Below are 21,377 nucleotides of genomic sequence, written 5' to 3'. Positions count from 1 at the left end.
AGTCATTACTCATTAGGAGTAAATTACATTTTAAATTAGTTTGATGCTGAAGTGATTTACAAAAGGAGAATTAACTTGCATTCCAAGAACACAATACACACAACAACTTAGTAGGATAATCACAAAAGGAACATGATACAGCTGTGCTCAAAATATATGTTTCAAAGCTGCTTTGCAGCTGCAATACATTAAAGCTTTGAAATGTATGGATGTTCCTTTTGTAATCTAAGCCTGTGAGTTGAGCGTGCCAATCCTTTGGACAACTAGTAGTAGGGTGGCACCACGTCACAAGTCAGAACCATGGTAGTTCCCTGACAATAGATGAAGTAAATGATTTGTCACCCTTGGGTGATTGTGTACAGAAGTACTATCAAAAGGAATACACACAGGAGAGAAATAGGTGACTTTTCCTTCTTTCATATTAGATTTAGCAACAGAGGAAGATATTGGGAGAGGCCTTCAGTAAGGTCAATTGTGAAATATTCATTTAAATGCGGTAATTAACAGGCTGACTATACTGTTCTAACTGGAAGGTGGTTCCTTTCTGCCCTGGGGGTCCAGGAAGAAAAAGAGTTGAGACTGAGTGGTGTGCAGCAACCAGGATGGCACGACACAGCAGCTGCAGCTGACATGTAGTGCTGGATCATAGCCTGTGGGTATAGAGGTGTGCATTTTCCAATTCTTAAAACCTTTTTTATATTTAGTTGTATGACGATGTCCTGTGCCAAAAATAGCTGATTTGCAAGCTCGTTGTAGATCAGCTATGTACAGTACTGTAGATCTGCTATTTCTGACATAAATTTGGCATACTAATATGAGTCCTTATTTCACTGTTTGTGGGAAACTGAGTATTGACAAGGAGTAGTAAAATAATTGTCTCCAACACAAAATAAATAAAGTTTGACAAGTAACATGAGCAAAATTTGGCCTAAGAGGAGAGTTACATAGTGCAGCAAAAGTGTTTATCTTTCAGCTGGGAATCCACAGACATCATAATTAAATAGAGAACCCAGAGGCTTTACATTAAATAAAACATTTATTTATCTAGGAGCAGGATAGTGACACAGATCATGACAAAATGACAAAACACTACCACTGGACTTGACCTCTACACATTGACCCCCATTATGTTGACAGGTCTGTTGTTGTATCGCTTTGAAATGTCCGCTTCAATCTGCAAAACAAATGACAATTGACTGATCAGTGACAAATATTATGTATATCGATTTTCGGTCAGATGTATAATAATACATATATACAATATTACTTTCTGGAAAGGCTCAGTAGCACGGTATATTAACCAAGTCTATTGTTTATGGAACAATTGACTTCTTTTGAATTAATTTCAACTGAAAATGTATATTGAAAAAATATTTTACTTAGTAATAAGACACTTATTCTCAATACTTTAGGCAAGGGGCATAAAGATGTTAGACTCATAATATAGTATGTTCAGTACTTTCATCTCTCTAAATTTACTGTCACTTGACGCTGATATTGGTTCTCACAAGAATGAGTAAGACATGGAGTTTTGGGCTTTCTGGGCTCTAATCCAGTAAAACAATGACAACCTCCCCATTAAAAAATGTGTCCAATAAGGATATAATAAGGACTTACTGCTCAAGCATGGAATGACAAATACTCGCTGCAGGCTAGTGGCCTGCTAACACTGCCATCCCTGTATAAATAAATGAATGAAAATCATAATAGTCTTGTACCAGTTTCTGGAGTTCGCGGGTGCTTTTTGCCAGAAGGTCAACACGAGGCTCCAGCCTGGCCTGCTCCTCTAATGCCTCCTGTCGTTTCTCTGCCAGCGTGGCACGCTTCAGCACTAAGATGTCTGCCTGCTTCATTTTCTGTCTCAGCATCTCAGACACACGTTCGACATACCTAGACAGACACAAAAAGAAATGCAAAACAAATGATTAATATAGAAAAAAGGCAATGACATCCAAGAAAAGACATACAGTAAGGCTATAACAGTCAGTTGGTATGTGACTCCCTATTGTTGAAACATGCATACGTGACAACCAATCACACTGTGTATAGCAAACAGCCAGCAGCCCGACAAGCACGTTGGAAACGTCTGTTTCTCCGACAGCCAGCGATGTTCAGGTATTTCATATTTTACTGGCCCAGTTCATTCCACTCAAATGACCAATCAACTGTTAGAGCTTCACTCACTCTCCATTTAAGAACAAGCTTGAATTCAGCTGCCTAGGTACAGTAATTGCAGCGACAGAGAATTCAAGCCTAGTAAGAAAGTCTTTGTTAGTTCATAGGTCTATTTGACATTAGCGAGATAAATGCATTCACAACTTAACCGATTTGATTTGTTTTCAAAAGGATGACTCAACCTTCTCATTACCATCCCTGTCACCAGACCAGAACAGGTTGTATCCCACATCTGGCTGAACTAGGCTTGCCTAATCTAGTTCTAGGGCGGGACTGACGTACCTTGGTGAGGCCTGGATCATGAAGAGGTGCTGCATCCTCAAGGTGGTCAGCCGACCCAGGAGGTCCAGCACCACGGCCTGCATCTCTAGGACATGCTGCCGCGTCTGGTCCTGGATGACGATGGGGGCCAACTGAAACTGGCTAATGGCCACTACATCTGCTTCCTCTTTCATCTCAGTCAGTCGCTGGCTCAGGAAAACCTCCAGCTGGGCAGATGCACATTTAATACAACGTTTAGGATGAGCATCGCCATGGTGAGCTAAAAGCTACTTACAGTCCACACACAACATTCAGTTTGTAGGAGTGTTAACTTGTAATGTCACATATTATAACATAATTCTGTTAAATATTAAGAAATGCCTGGTGGTTTCACCCAAATGCCATGCCGTTATTAGCACTGCATACTTGTTTTGGCTGTATTCCTTACCTCCATTAGCTCATCAATGAATTGGCTGCGCAACTGAGAGTTTTCCAATATAGTCAGGGCGTCCTCACCTTTTGCAACACCATCAGGACCTAAGAGGTGAGATATACAGTATGTCTTTAAAGTCATACTGTGTAGTATGTCTTCAAGTCATACTGTGTAATGTTAATTTCAGTCTTTTTTGGCGACACCCACTGGTAACTGCGTAGCATTACAGCATTTGTCTATAATACTGAAGGAAGCCTGAAAACTGAATTCTGCAGGGGGTGATGGGAACAGCTAATCATACACCACCTTTAGCCAAATATGTTCCACAAGGAGCTTAACATTTTGAGCTTTGCCCTTAAAATGCACTTATTTACATAAAATGGTCCATTGGTGGCTCTGAAATCAATGTACAGCATTACAGGCTGGCACTGGAAAACATAAAACAGTGGGAAAATTATAAAACTACTGAACGTTGGCTTTAAGAAATAATTCACTGGATAAGAGAAGGTGAGAGGAAATGTGTTTAGGATGAGCATAGGCATTGTGAGCTAAAAGCTACTTACAGTCTGTGCCCACATCTACAACTTCAATTTCTATTGGCGCTGTTCCACTGTCTCCCCAATCGATACCACCAGCACCTGGGTCCTGCTGATGGAGAGAGAAAAATGTTTATGTGACAATTTTGCAAGAGGTATACCAGGTATTAATAAACCATTATTGTGAAGGGAACATCTTTTTCTCACCATGCTGGTTACATGAAAAAAGAATTACCCTGGTGGTTCATACCTCAGAACCAGAGTCCAGACTAATGCCCCAGTCCACTCCATCCTCAACTGTGATCCCGAAATTCACCTCTTGAGATTCTGTCCCACTGCCTAGGTCTCCCCAGTCAATCTAAAATAACCAGTCCAAGACCCAAAAAAAGCAAAAGAATCACAAAGATCATGCCAATGTTGATTGTGAACATTTAGCCTACATGATGTACCTTAATATTGGTAAATGTCTTGTCAGAGTGAAAAAAAAAGAGATCAATCCTAAAACATTACATCATCCCAACAAGAGTGAGACGCTTGCTAAATATTTGGGCTGTGCTATGTTGACAAAACATTTAAAAGAAATAAATAATAAAATAAACATTATAGAAGCTGTTTCCATACAAAACTTGGGAGGAAGATCTCTGGCATTCAACTTAATTTGCAAGCCAAGCACTGTACTCGGCATCAATCTTGTTAAAGAATCTTAGAACATTAAAATTCACTTATTTTTCTGTGTTTATTGGATAGATACAGTGGAGAATGACACAGGAAACAGAAGAGAGACAGGGAGAGAGACATGCAGCAAAGGTCGTCGGGCTTGGGAATCGAACCCGCGACTCGCTGTCAGGCATTAGTTTGTATGTGGTATACGCCTTAACCACTAGGTAATCGGCACCCCTAAAATGCTCCTTTAATAACACAAGACAGGGTTTAATAACGTCGATGTGAATGTGTCGATACGTATGGGATGAGAGACCAACCGTTTCCTCTGTGATTGTATCAGCAGGTGCCTCCTCGATGATGGGTCTCTCTATGACTGCTGGCATCTCCCCTGTCCTCCACTCATAGAATGTGGTGTTCCCCCTCTTCTGAGAGAATGTCAACATGGGGAGCACAGGCTCAGACCTGTAAATCACATCAATGGTTTGTCTTGAGAAAGAAAACACTGTATCGTTTTGTTTTATTTGCATGTTCAAAATAATGGTTATGAAATCAAATGTCATTCCCCACTGGACTGCAATAACAACGATGTCTGGAAGACCTCATACCCCCCATAACCCCATAAATAGATTATTACTTAATTATGACAGAGTTGTCCTTGCATTTATTTTAGTTGCACATTGATGTTGCATTGTAAAATGTAAAATTATAAATGGGTGGAAAAAACGATTCTCAATTATCAAAAAGCTTACTCTCCTTATAAACTTCTTATAAAGTCTCCTCAGAATAATGAAAATAATGAAAATGACCTTTCCATAGTTCGATGATTATTTGATACTCACCACTCACAGACAAAGTTTGTAAAAGCAGTATAAAGTTGGATTTGCTCCTCTAGCTTGGATGCGTCCCTCCCAACTTCCCCAAGAACCGTTGGTAGATCTTTCACCAGGGCCTGCAGCTCCCGAGCAACATTCTCCCCCTAGCAGAGAACCAGTCCAGTGATGAATGACACCTCACAATGACACTCACCTGCTAGATTCTAGTATGTTCTGCCAGACACGGTTCTAGAAAAAACAATGTCTGGCATGAAAAGTTGATAAATGCATGACACTGTACTTACTGTGATGCCGTACTGTTTACAGGCAGTGTAGTAGCGGTCTCTCAGGTCTGCAGACGAGTTCTGGCAGTCCACCTCCCGCCGGCTCAGTTCCTGCTGCAGTTGCTGGGCTTTGGCCACCTGCTTCCTCATAGCTGGACCTTCATAGCTCACCATGCGACTCAGCAAACTGGCCACCTCCACTGGGCAACAACACAACAAAAGTATTTCAAAGCATGATGATTTGTTTATGCAATAGTTTCTATGTTTGAGTCATTGGCCCACTTCCGTTTGGGTTTTTTCCTCACAGTTCAGAAACTGTATTTTAACTTACCCAAGTATACATTATCTGCCTCGTAGAGGGATATAATTTCCTGCCAGTCCTGCAACAATGTATAAAGATGACAATTTTGAAAGTCATATCCATAAGAACTAATCCAGCATTAGAACATGAGACTAAAAACAACCCACACAAATAATCTGGTTCGTAATTCTGAATCCAGAGCTTTGACCACATGAGGGATTGAAAGACCGTAGTAGAATTACCCACCTTCATCCTCTGAGAGGAGTACCTTCCAAATATGTTCTTGGAGGAGGCCTCTGTTCCCTTCAGAATCTCCACTATCCTTAAACAGTGGAAGTAGTGGATGTCTAGCGGCAAACAAATGAACACACATGTTCATGAGTGCTTGATCACAGAACCAGTCCAGACAAAGTGAAATGGGGGGATTCAGTAGGTTATAACACACCAACTATCGACACATTGTGGATTTGACTATGAAAAGCAACCCTTTTCTTGTCTTTTCCCTGTCACTATATTATCATACTATCTATTTACTACTATCACTCTACCCAGTTCAGTGGCCTTATGATTACAGTGTCAGCTCTAAGACAGTGATGTTCAATCCCTGGTGGAGTCGTACCAAAGACTATAAAAATGGTATCCAATGCTTCCCTGCTTGGCACTAAGCATCAAGGGCTGGATTGGGGGCAAGTCTCTGCGACATACTGGCATCCTCATGTTCAAGATGCCTCACGCTAGGCTCCTAACCTATGGGCCACAAGTGTACTTACTATCACTCTCAACTGTGTATACTATCTAATAAAGCAAAAAGGACACTAATGTGCCACTAGAATATTTATGGTGGTCCAGGGCCCACCCAGTCAAACAATGTGTTTTTAACAGCTGCTCTTATATTGCAGCAGCTTGAGCAGCTTACTGACCAGTTCTGAAGCTGGCAGATAATCAAAGGCCACTTCTTTGAGTGAAACAATAACTTTTCAGGTACAATACATATTCAAGAATGTCAGGTGGCAGTTCAGTTCTAACCAGGTAACTTAATGTTTTTGGTCAGTCCAATATCGCATTATGCACTGTATGTTATTGCACTGTATAGCACGTGCACCAATATGGCTAAAATATGGACACATTATGAAATAAATTATTATTTATTTACAACATAACTTCTATTATAATATTTGTTATTACTCACACACAACCTTTTCTGTAACATACCATATTTGTCAAAGTGGGTATTATTTTGCAGTTTGCAGCTCACTCGACTGACTGTTTGGTCAAAGTGACTTACATAAATTGAAGCATTAATTTTGTGGGATCTTTCAATGTGATCTAAGGTCTGAGGACCCCCTGGAAGACGAGATGATGCATCTCAAGGGGTTTATCCTCGAATACATTTTTCAAAAAGGTATAGGGGGCCGATTTCTTGCTGTGGATAAAGCATTGGCTATAAATACCTGAAGAACAAAACAAAGATAAAAACTTACAAGAGCCTGAGAGAAGCTCCTTGATTTCTTCATTCTCTGGCATGTCCTGGATAGCAACCTTGATCTTCTCTCTGATGGCCATGACCGCACTCTGCCATTTCAGGTTACAGTGTCGTCGATCCACAAGCCAATCTACAGAGCAAGAGGATTGTTGTTAACCGCTTTTAAAAGGAGAAAGTCTCCACAGGTCATGTGTATTTCCGCTGAAGGATAAATATATTTAACTAATTACATCTAGGGCTGGGCAATACAATTTTATTATGTTGATATCATGGGAGTAGATATTGTCTGGGAATTTGGATCGTCATTAATGATAATACCATTGGCATACGTGTTGTCTTTTCCTGGTTTTAAAGGCTTCATTACAGTAAAGTGATATCGGACTATTCTAGCTGTTCAATTATTTGCTTTTACCCACTTAGTTCTTATATAGGTATTACTGATAATTGTAAAAATGTGATGACAAGTACATATTAATGAAGGCACTTATCACAATCTCGTTACAATGTGATATCGAGTTATTTTGTTATTGATTGATTACTTTATTAACAGTTTGCAAAAAGTACAGCAGTACGATTATACAATGATGCTAAACTGATAAGACAAACAGAAAGTGTGTGTATATATATATATATATATATATATATATATATATATGATAACAATTGAACAACCAAGCCTTACCCAGTAGCTTGCTGGTTTGTATGTCGATTGGAAGGCTTTGCACATTCTGAGGAGAGAGAGATTTCTGAACATTTTGTGCAGGACAAAATGAACTATGACAGAACACACATGTGCTTTAACTGCAAAAGGAGCACCATCGGAGAATGCAACAGCAATATGTAAGATACTACTGACCATGGATCTTAACCTGTACACTATCTTCACGTGCTAAGTAACATTGCATAGACCTAGCTAGCATGCTAGCTAACTATCTGAAAACTAACTAAAATGACTATCTGTTCAAAGGAAGAGAGGAACTGCGTTTCAATTTACCTCCATCGTTTCTCCAGTTGCTATAATATGCATTATAACATATATATTGTTTTAGTTTTTAATTAAAATATTTCTCTCCAGCTGGCACACAGTATTTACAAAATTTACACGACTTGTCAATGGATTTGACACGTTACATGAAGGAGAGCCAATGGAGCGAGGCGATGTTGGAACCCTTCTGGTGTGTGACCAATAAGATTCTACGATGCTAAAGTGGCATCTTATTGGTTAATAGTGCAGTTCCTGTTTTAGCATTGTCTAAAGACAACCGGTAGAGGGCAGCAGACTCTCGTCAATAATCTGGTAAGACTGTTGGGCGTGTAACTACATTTTCATTAGGTCTACTCTAGACCACTGTTTCCCAAACACTGGGTCGGGACCCAATTGTGGTTCGCGGACCGATTTTTGTGGGTCACAAGTAAATATCCCTTTATTTTTTTTCTTACATTTTGTTTTATATTATTGTGATTTCCCCAAAATTCTAATTTATTCATAAATTAAATACAAAAAAAGATAATCTATTTCCCCCCCAAAATAATTTCATAAATTAAATAATATATCTAAGAAATTCCATGAACTAAAAAAAAAGAGAAAGTTGTGAGCTTGTAGATGGGCTACTTTCACTAGTTTGGGTCCCGGGGAGACATGAAACAAACAAAAAAGTTTGGGAACCACTGGTCTAGACTAGATCCAGGTCTAAATCGGGCAAGTCTCTTCAAAACCTGCTCTAAACAGAAGTATTTGTGTTGTCTTTTAATTGTCGTTTGAATTCAGTTGCTGCAGTTATTAGTACTATTATACTAACAACGTTTTACAGTACATTCCATTATTTCTCTAGCAATTTCTGCTGTGCACAACAGTTAATTACAAATAGGCAAACTTTTGTGTAGATTTTTTTTTTAACATGAAAAAAAAATTATATATATATATGTTACAGGGTGAATGGAGAACCAGGTAGATTGAAGAAGGCGCGTTTGTTTTTACCACCCACCCAGCAATTCTGTAGAAGCAACACTAGAGGGAGCCACAAGCCAGGCTTGTGCACAAACATATGGCTGCGACCACACACACACAGTCACACACACACACACACACACACACACACACACACACACACACACACACACACACACACACACACACACACACACACACACACACACACACACACACACACACACACACACACACACACACACACAAGCGCACACACACGCGCTCATGCTTTTTTTGGTTTATTGAAAGCAGGACTGTTAAGATACTTTTATTGTGTTCTGGCTTTTGTTTTACTTTCTCCCTGACACACACACACACACACACACACACACACACACACACACACACACACACACACACACACACACACACACACACAGTGATCCATGAAAAGAACTATTCTGTCCCTATCGGTTTACAACTCAAACGGCGCTGAGTCGACAAGTGGAGCATCGGCCGGTCAGCGCGGGCACTCGCGCCTGGAGGCGCGAGGGCGCGCTTCCTCGGCCTCAAGCTCCACTTGTCGGCGCGCCTCCGTCGTGGACAAGCGTGTGCGTGTGCACGCGTGTTCAGCGTTCCCCTAGCGTAGCTTCCTGGTTGCTATGTGGGGGGGAACAACAAAAGACAGCTCCGCGTCGGCACATCAAAGCCCCGCCTCTCCGCGTTCTCCTTCTCCTCCTCGGAGGAGGAGGACGGTTTATTTCGCGAGGAGGAGCTCCTCCTCGCGAAATAAACCGTCCTCCTTCTCAGAAGGAGGACGGTTTATTTCGCGAGGAGGAGCTCCTCCTCGCCTCACGTAATAAACCCCCGCCTCGCAGTGCCGCGTCCTCCTTCTCCTCCTCCTCCTCGCGAGCCTCGCTAATAAACCCTATCTCGAAAAGCCCCGCCTCGCCCCGAAGCCCCGTGCCTAAAAACGAGCGCTCTGTCTTCAATCTACCTGGTTCTCCATTCACCCTGTGACATATACACACACACAAACGCACGCACGCACGCACACGCACGCACACACACACACACACACACACACACACACACACACACACACACACACACACACACACACACACACACACACACACACACACACACACACACACACACACACACACACACACACACAAACTATATATATATTACTTGCAGTCAAAACAGCTTCTTAGCAGACCTCATATGAGGGACTTCCCGTTATTTCCCATTGTGATAATATTAATAAATCTCACTCTTGGCATGCAACCATGAACAAATCTTGTGTATGTCATTTGGCCAGCAATAAATGCTGGCCTGGTGGTACAGACTGTGACACTCAGGTCAGTCAGCCACTCCATTCCAAAACTGCTATTAAACCCTCACATAGCCTACAGGTATATCAACTATCCTAATCTCAGGTTATTTGAATGTCACCCAAACTTGCAAATGACGTATCCATTCACTGTCTGTGATTCGTCAACCAGATGCAAAACAACAGTGGCACCTTTTTCTCTCCATCTCCTCTCTTCCTCTGTCTCTGCCATTGTATACCGGTCCATCTTTTAAAGCGAAGTCGTCAACATCATTCCTTGTTTGTAAAAGGGACGCTTAAACTAATTGCGAACAGTTTGTAACAGCCATGGGAAAATGTGATGTGCTATGCACAGTGATGGCTTTTTCAGGTTCCAAATTCCACACGAACACAGAGAGGCAGTTTTGAAGTGTGGCTGATAAAACAGTATTAATTTACCATTTGGAAAGCTGTACCACTCACACCAAGTTCGCATTCCCTGTGTTGTGTGTTGACTGTAATCTTGAAGTGAATTGGGGCAGGCAGAAAAAAAAAGGCCTCACTAAATCACATGTCTGTAACATTTACTCACTTAGGCACTTTAGCTGGGCAGGCTTTAGGCGTGTGTTTGAGGAGGGTGTGTGCTTTGGTGAGGGAACGAGCACAGAAGGACAAAGAGGGAGAGAGAGAGAGAGAGAGAGGAGAGGGAGGGAGATGCTGCACCTGTGCCTGCTCACCTGATTGTCAATTCAAGAGGGACTTCAAAAGATCAAAAAAAGAGAGACAAAGAAGAAAATAGAGATAGAAACTGCGTGAGAGGATTTACTGAGCTTAACATGAAGGGATGTTTTCATATCTGAAAGCATCTCCCTGAACCGTGTCCACACCAGCTCTTCGACATCTAGGTGAGAACCCGCCTTTGTTCCCCTTATGGCTTTTCTATTTCCATAAGTAATTAATACAGAACATGTTCAAGTTTCTTAATCAAATTGACTGTTTTTGAGTTGGTGCTGGTGTTTTTTTTGTTTTTCCTGTGATATAACCAAAGTGTGATACAAGCCAAACTTCCATGCAGGATGTAATCAGAAAGTAGCAGAAGAGCATTTCACCTGAACTGAACTTTTCAGTTCAGCTGGAGATTTTTGGCCAGCAGGTTGCTATTGTTAATGTTAAGTCCTATTATGAGCAAATATCCAAGTGTTGTTGTTGTTGAGTAACCCAAGGCCATTTGTAAACTGCACATTCATTCTGAATGTGGTTATGACAAATCCTACTATTATCAAGCCCTAGGTTCAATTATATAATGAACACGAAATATCCACAAGAGTGTATCAGAGGGACACGAAGGACCTTAAACAACTCAGTCAACCTTGCAGTTACGGGTCAGCAGTGGACCTGGCACAGGAGATGAAACCCAAGACTCTAGAAAACTCCAGCTCAATAATCAGGATAGCACAGGTTCAGGTGCCCTTGGATCCTCCTTTCTCAAGCTCAAACATTGTACCGTTGAAAGGCTTTGCACTTGGTTAGTGATTTCCAAATATAAGCACAGTGTTCCTTCCCTGCTGTGATCTTTGGGGCTTTGCAGACCGGCTAACCCACACATAATAGAACACATAGTAACTTATTAAATAGAGCTATGGAGGGCCTCCTTTATGTCAACAGGACTCTTTGTCTCAAAGGTCAAATCTAAGTCAAACACAACTTTCTAAAAAAGAAATTCAAGAACTTACAGTAATACAACTGTTTCCTTATTGACTCTGATGTGAAAGTGATCCACTGTAACAAACTCAAATATTTTGATATCGAGAACGTGCTTGATGTCAGGATGCCATTACTGTTGAGACATAAATACTTAAGACCTCACCCTCGCTCCAGCGAAACAGATACAGTTTGTTTCAAACAGAAACGACACAATGGCCACATGATTTATTACATATTCATTGTGTAAATCTGACGGGCAGTATCACTGTGAATGAGCTGCTAGGGAACGGGTGTAAACAATTTGATCTGACATGGGATGGTAACTGCTGCCTTTATGGAAGCCAGACCCATAAAAGCTAATCTTAATCAGCAATGCTATCTGTTTCCTGGTTGTCTGGACACAACTAGACCAGAAATACTTGAGAGAAGTGAAGCCCCCTGGCAATTATATAAGTGAAATGGCACAAAGACATGGATCACTTTAATGAAATTGTACTTTTACCTCCACCATATGGAAATGGCAGTGTTAAAACTTTGTCAAGCAATGAAAAATATATTGTGACGTTAATGCCATGGCCTAAACGTGTGCGGCACTTGACATCAAATGACATCAGATAAGACTGAGATAAGGGTTTCAACAAAGTTGTGTATATTTGCATAAAGTGTGACACTTTATGCAACACAATCTTTATTGTCATAGTTCATCCTGTAAACTAAGAGATCCAGAGGGTTACTGAGAAACTAAATTGAATCCAGGTAGGGCTATTCTCGACGAAGGAATTCTTAGTCGACTAATAGTCATAGGAATTTAACTTATCGATTAGTTGATTGACAAATCTGTGAAATTGAGTTTTCTACAGTACATACAATCATGCAGAGACCAGACTTTTCAGGTTGGTGAGGCTGAGAAATTATCATTCTAATGTTGATTTCACAATGGCTATTGGTCTATAGACTGGTAGAATTAAAACGTTATTTCTAGCGTGGAAAATCTTCAAAAAAAACTAACAAAGTCTTGGTCAATTAAGACCAAACCGACGAATTAATCGATTAATCAACTATGAGGGAAAGCAGTAAATCTAGGTAACATTTCTCGTAAGTTTCACGTTTCAGTTTAAAGTGTATTAAACATGGATGTAAGAAACGGCACATTAAGGAGTTTTCCTTTCTTTTGTGTTTAGGTTATCATGTTATAGCAGTGTAGCGTATAATAATGGTGTAAAGAGGTAGTTCCCAGACTTCCCACATAATCCATTTTAACGATGAACTGTTCACCATGGTGATGATGACACATAGGAAAATGATAAGCATGGCTTTTTATTGCTTTACCACATCATACAATTTGGCATGGCCTGGTCTCCTAACTCACACCTCACAAGCAACACATCATAAAACATGCTCTTCTCTTAAATTAGGTATTTAAAGTTAACATTGCCAACTCATTTTAGTGCCAGTACAATGCGCTGTAGCTTGTAATTATCTTAAATATTTTATTAATAATGATTCTAGTATTTCAGCCCTTCCTGATTATGACTGCACCCACTATAGTGCAGAAACTGTCACCGGGAAATCTTGATCCCATTACCATTTCATAAGCAAAAGATCTGCGCTGAAAGGTTGCCTGGTGACTGTGCAATAAGCCCCCTGTGCAGACAATGAGGACTAAAGCCCCACCGTAGCAGGGATCAATGTGCAGACTCTCTACCTGTGTGTTTATAATATATACATACGTTTGCAGCGGTTGGAATCACATAAAGACATAAACCAGTGGCATGCAGTTGTTTTGTAATGCTAACAAAAGCATCTGCTCTGCCAAGCTTCTATTATATAACAAGTGGCCCCGTGACAACAGATTAGCTCCTCATCAACCGAAAGGGCTTTTTTTCTGAGATGGTATCAGATCTCATGGGATGGACAGACGATACTCTTTAGATGTTCATTAATTTATCAGCTGAGAGCAGGTGTCAGGTGTCTCTCTCCATTAGGTTACACTCGCTAATCACTGAGATGTGCAGCAGATGACAAGAGGTCATCCATGGATGCTGTCTGGTTTATAAGGCTGAATCTAATGGGTGGACAAAAGCGTGCTGGAGAATATAGACTTAGGGCAGTGTCTGTCATTTTGACATAGCCAAATGTATACTTTGCCATACGATGGTGTCACTCGCTAACTGATTTCTAAGGATTAATTCAACATCTGCTCTGTAAGGCAGGTATTAATAATAGGAGTTATAGTAGATTACATTGTAACAATAATGCTGCATCGCATACTGTACAACAACAGCATGATCTAAATAAAACATTGGTGTACACTTATCTAAACATGATTCACTGTAATACAGGTTATATTGGTATCAATTGCAATGGGAAATACGAACATAGATGTAAAGACAAAATGTATTAAGCATGAACCAAGTTGTTTCAAGTTACAGCTGGCATTGAGATCCCAATACAGATTAGGTACCTGAAGATGTGTCAATATTTGTCTAGAATGGGCTTCAAGCCACGACACTAGTACGTAAATAAACAAAGACAATAACAATCACATATTTCCAAACAAACATTATACAAACTTCTTGTGTATATTTGCTCTTAGCAATCTCAATGTCTTTCTGTATTATGATTTTAATGCTAAGTGATAATGACTGAAAACAAACGTCGTATGCACCCTGTACTCTGCAGGTCAGTCTCCCAGTCTCTGTCTGTGCCATGGCTGAACCTAGCTGGTGGAAGCTGACCTTCATGCGCAAGAAGAAGAGCGAGGCCAAGGTTCTGTATGAGATCCCAGCCGAGTATGGCAGCAACACTGGGAATAAAGAGCCCCCCAGCAATGGCCCACCTCCATGCACAGACGCAATGGACAGCCAGTTCAACGCCAGACTGGAGAAGATTGTGGATAAGTCTGCCACCAAAGGCCGCCATGTCAAGGTGTCCCACTCTGGCCGCTTCAAAGAGAAGAAGAAGATCCGTGCCACGCTGGCCGAGAACCCGAACCTCTTCCCTGAGCACAGCCTCACGGACGAGAACCATAAAAACAACAAATAAGCCATGTGTGAAAAGCAATTATTCTCTGTGTGATACCGTCATATGGTGAAGAATAAATTAAGCTTCATGGTCTTCTATAAATACATACCAACGTTTCTGTGTGCATACGCACACACCCGCACACTTACATGCAAACGCGCACACATACACACACACACACACACACACACACACACACACACACACACACACACACACACACACACACACACACACACACACACACACACACACACACACACACACAAACGTGCCTGTGCACACACGTGAGTGTCATATGTCAGTGTCACAATCATAAAAGTATATACAGTAAGAGGGCTAAAAAAGAAAATACACAAGCACAGCCAAACTGGCACTAAATCTGCAAACGTGCAACTTGGATAAACACTTGTTACCAGGTACCACACCCAGGTAGATACTGTAACCAATGGAGTCTCACTCACCCATATACAAACAAACAGCTGCTATCAGCAAAGAGACCATAGAAACATAACCTACTACAGCACAGTAAGGTAGGGAATGCATGTGAGGCACTGGTCTGGGGCCATTTTGAGTCTCGCTTCAAAATCCACTGTTTAAAGAAAAGCTGTACCTATTTTTACAAAATACAGAGACCGGAGAATGAAACTCTGTTTTGTCATTTAAGTTACTTGCTAGTTTAACACATGCCTACCAGATAAACATGTTGTGGATGGAATCATCTGTTTTATAATTACTGAGTTAAATTACAAATTTGTTTTTGCTAAAAATGATGTATAGCATTTTATAATGAAAATGTTGCTTTTTTAATGTCCAGGACAGAGAAATGTCAGTGTGTAGACAAACATCACATACAAGTGCAAACAAATTATAGGGGAGATTCTTATGATCAAGGAAATTAAAGTGTGTTGTTGTGTGATGACTGTTTATAAAATGGAACTATCACAGTTATGTATAACTAAATAATTTCATTTATACTATGAAAGATAACTTTCAGAAATCCTAACGTGAAAATTGTATTTTGTTTTTAATAAATGTGTTACTGTGTTGGTACGAAGGAAACCTAGTTGCTTTTTCTGTAGTAGGAAAGGCTTGAGCCATTCATAAAATGGTTTCTCAAAATGGGCTTCACCACCTAAGCCCTATACTTCAATGTACAAGGAATAGCGAAAATAGCCAGTCTACAAGCTCACAACGTGTCACATCAAGACACGTTATGAGCTTGTAGATCTGCTATTTTAGCTACTTTTGATTCACTTTGCTCAAAATAGGGATGCCAGGGTTAATGGGGTTAAAATGAAGGCCTGTGGGCTTACCTTACTTTGAGTAGATATTACTTTAGATGGAATTCTAGCCAAGCCCAGGATGTTACTTTATCTGAGCTCAAGTTGTGTGATGTCTGAGGTTGTGTTGGCATGGTGATGGTAAGGGGAGACCAGCATGAGATGGACCAATGCTAGGTTCTACATTACATTAGAATATGAATGAGACATTCTGCATCATGTAACTCCAGCTGTGGGACTGTTCCATTCCAGTTGGTAGTGCATAACAATATTTAGTATTTTGTTCCGTCTATTCCATAGGTTTTCAAACTGTAAGGTGGGCCTTCCCAGGACAGGAGCTGGTCCAGATTATTTGCACAACTATGGTTGTGACATTTGTTATTAGCCATTAATAAAGGTTTTTGCATGTTGCCTACAATAAATACATTTTAAAAACGGTTCAATTACATAGATATTCTCAGTGGGTAAGGCTCAAGGCAGCAATGATAGAAATAGTAATGCCATAGTAATGGTGGGGGGGGGGGGGCAGTTCTCTGAGCTTATCTATATAGAGGTTCACCACAAAAGACTTTGAAATTCCTCTGGGAAGACATTTTTGCCCTCATCTACAGGTTTGTGTTCAGGTGTTGCACTACTGACACCTACTGGCAAAAAGGGAACCTAGTCTTGACTTAGAAATATCATTTTATTATTGAGACCATTTCACAATTGACAACTGCCACTGAAAATAGAACAAATCCAATTTCCTTCAATCAGTGGGCTATAAAAAATAACATCATCCACACACATTCATTAAACTGCATTGTACACTGAAGAAACTTGGCACAAATAATACCAGCTCTTTTAATATCACTGTTAAAAGAAAGTTGGATGCACAGACATATATTTAAGACTGAGATAGGGTGAATTGAACTCTTAGCCGGGTTCATGATTGAGACTACTGTATGTGAACAATAAAGAGAGAAATCAGACGCATCTTGAAATTTAAGGTTATTCAACTACTATATTATGCATGATTGAAAAAAGGACAGTGATGTAAAAAAACTGTGCTTTTCATGGCATTAGTCACAGCTTCCAGAGGTCAACAGAAAATCATTATATGCCAACAAGTGGACAGACTTTGCTCACATGTGACAGACAGTGCATGTCACACATTATGAATTTTGTGCGAATTCATATTTATAAAACAGAAGGTTGCAGGTTCCTACTGTATAGAGTACAACATGTTAGGTTGTAGTTGTACAATATACATAGGCTGCATCACACTTTTTCATTACCCATGGTTACCATGGAAAACAAACAGAGGAACCCTGCAATACATCACTATGGTTCTGTTTGGTTGACAAAAACATCACAACATATGACTAATTACGCTAAATCTCATAGATCTCTTATAGTCAACATCAAGGTAATTTACACACACACACTTACATAAGCAATTACTTTCAGTGAGGTAAAGACAATGATTTGTGAAATTCATATTCATATCCTAAGCCCAATCTCTAGTTTCCACCACATACATAGGCCTGTCACAATTATTACAAAATCGTCTAATTGCAATTATTTGAGATAATTGCGATATTTTTTGCATAATCGTCATAATCGTTTCCATGTTCAAAAATTTTCACACATTTTCAAATATTAAAAATAGCAGAAATAGCTGATCTACAAGCTTACAACGCAGTAAGCTTGTAGATCAGCTATTTCTGCTACATGTATAAAATTATTAAATGTCAATAATTTCTTTATATCTTTCAGTTATTTGTCATATCTGCCCTGTGCAATTTTTTATCACAAAGCCCTAAAAGGCTTCATATGTTCCAACGTTCAATGGCCAAACACACAATTAAATCGTTAATCGCAATTATTTGAGTGACAATTAATCGTCAACTTAAATGTGGAATCGTGACAGCCCCACACATACAGTTACAGTACTATATAAAAAGAGCCTATTCAACTCTGCAGAAGTGTTAAAGTTACAATCCTGGACATATTCTTATGATTAAAACATTATGTAGTACATCTGCAGTGGTTGGAGGTAGTCTCTCTACTCTTCCATTGAGAAATGTAGACCCTGGTGTCAGGTATGACACCGGCATTTTTTATTGTGGTTCGCACATGTTACAAGTACATAAAACTTACGGACTGTAGCTTTAATCAAGGGGAGAGTCGCTGGTATACCCAGCCACCCTCTGCAGGGTGCTGGAAGTCTTCCTGGATCGACTCTCCATTCTTGGGCTTTGTGAAAACGATGCGGTCATGAAGCCTGTTGGTTTGACCCTGCCAAAACTCTATATAGTACGGTTTTACAATGTAGCCGCCCCTGTACCAAAGGAAAGCAAAGGACACTCAGTACATTATGTCCACGTAAGTTGACTACATTCACAAGTGACGTTGACTACTAATACAATGAGTATTACAAGCTGCTTAGAATCTTGTACCCACCAATAATCAGGCATGGGCACCTCTGTATCCTTGTACCGTTCCTCCAGTTCTGTATTTTTCTGTCTCAGGAACTGTGAGAAAGAATTCTTCTGTAAATCACTCAAGCCACAGGCTTTCACAAAGACACATTTTAATTCAAGACTCCAGATTTCCCTCCATCCATCACAGGGACGTATACAGTCTACATACTGTAAGAATTCTGTGGGCAGTTAAAGGGATATTTCACTTTTTTTTTTTTTTGCATTTTATCGTCTACTCAGGCTTTTGTGAGCCCCCCAGACAGTTTTTAAGTTGCTTGATTAAGCATTTAGATATTTCATATTCATTTTATCAGACACGCCCCCCTTCCTATAAAAACCCATTATAACTTCAAACTCCATTTTTAACATTCACTCACCCTGCTCTCCTAATACGTGAGGGGCTGTGTTTTTTCTATTACTTTTTTCATTTTTTATTTTTTTATTGTATTAATGTTTTTTCATCTTTCAAAGAAGATATAAAAAATAAATGAAAAAAGTATTTGAAAAAACTCTGTCTCCTCACGTATTAATTAGCAGGACAATATCAGTCACCAGAACCAAGGACGGGTGTTTCTGATGAATCTAACATGGTTAAAATGGAGTTTGAAGTTACAATGGGCTTGTATAGGAAGGGGGCATGTCTGATAAAATGAATATCAAATATCTAAATACTGAATCAAGCAACTTAAAAACTGTCCGGGGTGCTCCCAAAAGCCTGAGTAGACGTTAAAATCACCCTTTAAAATATGAAATATCCCTTTAATTGCCAAATAAATTAAAAGATGATGTTGTTTTGACGCTTACATCTCTGTTAGGAACCGCAGTGCTTTGTCTGCTGACGACAGCGCCGATCTGGCTACTCTTGGGCCGGGAGTGGAAATAATCACAGGAGCTCTGGTATGGGATGCGCTCCACGTTGCCTTCGATGCGAATCTGTGGGCATACAAATTAAATGTACAGACTTATGTCGTACATGGGGTGTGGGGTCAATGGTGTCCATAGCTATATGTGGGGGAAATTCACTGACATTATCGTAAGCATGACATATATTGTAAAGATAAGAATATGACAGGCCAGCACAGCTTTACCTACCGATCTGTTCAGGGGTTCCCAGTAAAAGACAAGACATGCATAAGGGTTGCTCTCCTAGTGGACACAAAAAAGTTGCAAAGTTTGCAAACTGCAAAATACAACAATGATTGATTGATTGACAGACAGACAGACAGACAGACAAACAGAAAGAGAGACAGGATAAGGATGTTACTGACCAGCTCACCCCCCTTTCGACTCTCATAGTTGGTAAAGAAGCGAAAGCCTTCGTTGCTGTAACCTTTCAGCAGCACCATACGTGCGGAGGGACGCCCATCCCTTTAAAGACAGAGAGAAATAATGCTGACGCTGAAAATGAGAAATAAATAAGTGACATCCACTGGCAAAGCTGCTGGTACTAACTTGGTAGCTGAGGCGATGCACATGGCATTTGGCTCTCCAATTTCAGGGCACTGTGTGGCAAGGTCAAACCAATCACCAAACTGCTTGATTGGGTCCAGGGAAGAGAGCTGATTCTCCTCAAAGCACTGCGAATGAAATCATTACAAGATGAGTGCACACTGCAGAATGCACACAGTGCACAGAAACCCACACAGATCACTGTGAAAGAGGCAGTGTCAGCACATCAGTCAAATTTGACTGTGTTAGGGTTGGTTCTGATATTTATTTCTTCTCTACTGGTTGGTTAGATCAGTGGTTCAACCTGCCTTTTAAGACATTTTGAATACTTCAAAAAAAGGAAAGAAAGAAAAAGGCCGTTACTGCATCAAAAGTAATGAACAAGCTGTACTATAAACAATGTCAAATAATAATATGAAAGAGGCAAACATTGTGAAAATGGCCGATCTATACAAGCTCACACACGTAAGGCATTGTGAGCTTGTAGATCTGCTATTTTCACAATAGTTATGTGTAGAACCAAGTCAAACAAAATGCAATGCAAACTCCTGCATTCTAAGTGTTACTGCTTATCAGGGTGGGGGTCCTCAGTTCAAATATGATCATTTTGGGGGGTTCGCCAAAAGGTTGAGAACCTCTGGGTTAGATGAGGCAGAAAGGAAGGTCAACATCATCTCCGTGCATCTCCCATTCTAGCCTTAGCATGATATTCCATGCATTGCATGCGTTCAATGTATGGAATATATAAGGCATTCTGCGGCTAGTCCATTCATGCTATTAGGGGAAACATACTCAAGTCGTGTCATTTGCAAGGCATTGTAGATCAACAAGCTGCAGTGACCAAAGGTTAACCGTTAACCGAGGAAATGTTTTATTATAATGCAACAAAGTCGACTCAATAATATACTCACTTCCTCGTCTCCTTTGTATTTTTTCCTCATGTCACTGAGATCCATGGCTGTGGTGTCACTCGTTGATGTTTTGCTGCAAAAACGCAAATGGGAAATAACTTGACGACGAGCTGCCAGAAATGCAGGAGAGGGCGGATTTCTCCTCAAATTGCTCAATATACTTTTATTACACAAAATGCCACTGAGTATGCGCCTCATGCTTGTACAACACACTCACCAATGATACTGACGTCGACACCGCGCTCAGCGCGCTGCCTGCCTTACGTAAAACATTACACAAAAGTGTTTTGTAACAAAATACATGACAATAATACATAAATGATCTATTATGTATACGTGCATGTA

General features: G+C 40.2%; 3 protein-coding genes across 5 annotated transcripts; 1 reads left to right on the top strand and 2 right to left on the bottom strand.

The window, feature by feature from the left end:
- Window positions 1-999: 999 nt before the first annotated feature.
- Window positions 1,000-8,070, bottom strand: cdk5rap3 (CDK5 regulatory subunit associated protein 3). Of its 2 annotated transcripts, none has more exons than XM_080454477.1 (14): window positions 7,943-8,070; window positions 7,631-7,676; window positions 6,947-7,078; window positions 5,712-5,812; window positions 5,496-5,544; window positions 5,186-5,364; window positions 4,908-5,044; window positions 4,386-4,530; window positions 3,656-3,763; window positions 3,433-3,517; window positions 2,885-2,973; window positions 2,458-2,663; window positions 1,719-1,890; window positions 1,000-1,174 (listed from the first exon to the last, which is right to left on the bottom strand). In XM_080454477.1, exons 1-14 carry the CDS (start codon window positions 7,973-7,975, stop codon window positions 1,109-1,111), a joined length of 1,548 nt encoding a protein of 515 aa, XP_080310603.1. In that variant the 5' UTR covers window positions 7,976-8,070; the 3' UTR covers window positions 1,000-1,108. The 2 variants fall into 2 exon arrangements, with proteins under 2 accessions (XP_080310603.1, XP_080310604.1); XM_080454478.1 differs by having other exon boundaries at window positions 3,433-3,514.
- Window positions 8,071-10,868: 2,798 nt separating this feature from the next.
- Window positions 10,869-15,986, top strand: LOC308104519 (proline-rich protein 15-like protein B). The gene is made up of 2 exons (XM_080454954.1): window positions 10,869-11,101; window positions 14,583-15,986. The coding sequence occupies exon 2, from the start codon at window positions 14,610-14,612 to the stop codon at window positions 14,943-14,945; it is 336 nt and encodes a 111-aa protein (XP_080311080.1). The 5' UTR covers window positions 10,869-11,101; window positions 14,583-14,609; the 3' UTR covers window positions 14,946-15,986.
- A 919-nt stretch (window positions 15,987-16,905) lies between these two features.
- pnpo (pyridoxamine 5'-phosphate oxidase) lies at window positions 16,906-21,312 on the bottom strand. Of its 2 annotated transcripts, XM_080454484.1 has the most exons (8): window positions 21,250-21,312; window positions 21,033-21,105; window positions 20,125-20,249; window positions 19,941-20,040; window positions 19,765-19,818; window positions 19,477-19,605; window positions 18,653-18,723; window positions 16,906-18,530 (listed from the first exon to the last, which is right to left on the bottom strand). In XM_080454484.1, exons 2-8 carry the CDS (start codon window positions 21,075-21,077, stop codon window positions 18,365-18,367), a joined length of 690 nt encoding a protein of 229 aa, XP_080310610.1. In that variant the 5' UTR covers window positions 21,078-21,105; window positions 21,250-21,312; the 3' UTR covers window positions 16,906-18,364. The 2 variants fall into 2 exon arrangements, with proteins under 2 accessions (XP_080310610.1, XP_080310609.1); XM_080454483.1 differs by lacking the exon at window positions 21,250-21,312 and having other exon boundaries at window positions 21,033-21,237.
- Between the last annotated feature and the right edge of the window lie 65 nt (window positions 21,313-21,377).

Source organism: Gymnoscopelus braueri (genome assembly GCF_963280865.1).
Source record: "Gymnoscopelus braueri genome assembly, chromosome: 17".
In the NCBI taxonomy this organism is placed as follows: Eukaryota; Metazoa; Chordata; class Actinopteri; order Myctophiformes; family Myctophidae; genus Gymnoscopelus; species Gymnoscopelus braueri.
Note: the sequence above shows the minus strand (reverse complement) of the source record. Positions and strands in the feature narration are given on the sequence as shown.

Bases quoted from the DNA above. Each gene is read 5' to 3' on its own strand.
- cdk5rap3 (XM_080454477.1), bottom strand. From the start codon at position 7,975: ATGCATATTATAGCAACTGGAGAAACGATGGAG. The intron at 2,974-3,432 runs GTAAGTAGCTTT...CTCACCTCTTAG, and splicing joins TGTAGATGTGGGCACAGACT to GTCCTGATGGTGTTGCAAAA. The intron at 1,175-1,718 runs GTACAAGACTAT...TTTGTTTTGCAG, and splicing joins CCCGCGAACTCCAGAAACTG to ATTGAAGCGGACATTTCAAA.
- LOC308104519 (XM_080454954.1), top strand. From the start codon at position 14,610: ATGGCTGAACCTAGCTGGTGGAAGCTGACCTTCATGCGCAAGAAGAAG.
- pnpo (XM_080454483.1), bottom strand. From the start codon at position 21,230: ATGAGGCGCATACTCAGTGGCATTTTGTGTAATAAAAGTATATTGAGC. The intron at 20,250-21,032 runs GTGAGTATATTA...TTTCATTCGCAG, and splicing joins AATACAAAGGAGACGAGGAA to TGCTTTGAGGAGAATCAGCT. The intron at 19,606-19,764 runs GTAGGTAAAGCT...GTATGCCCACAG, and splicing joins GGGAACCCCTGAACAGATCG to ATTCGCATCGAAGGCAACGT.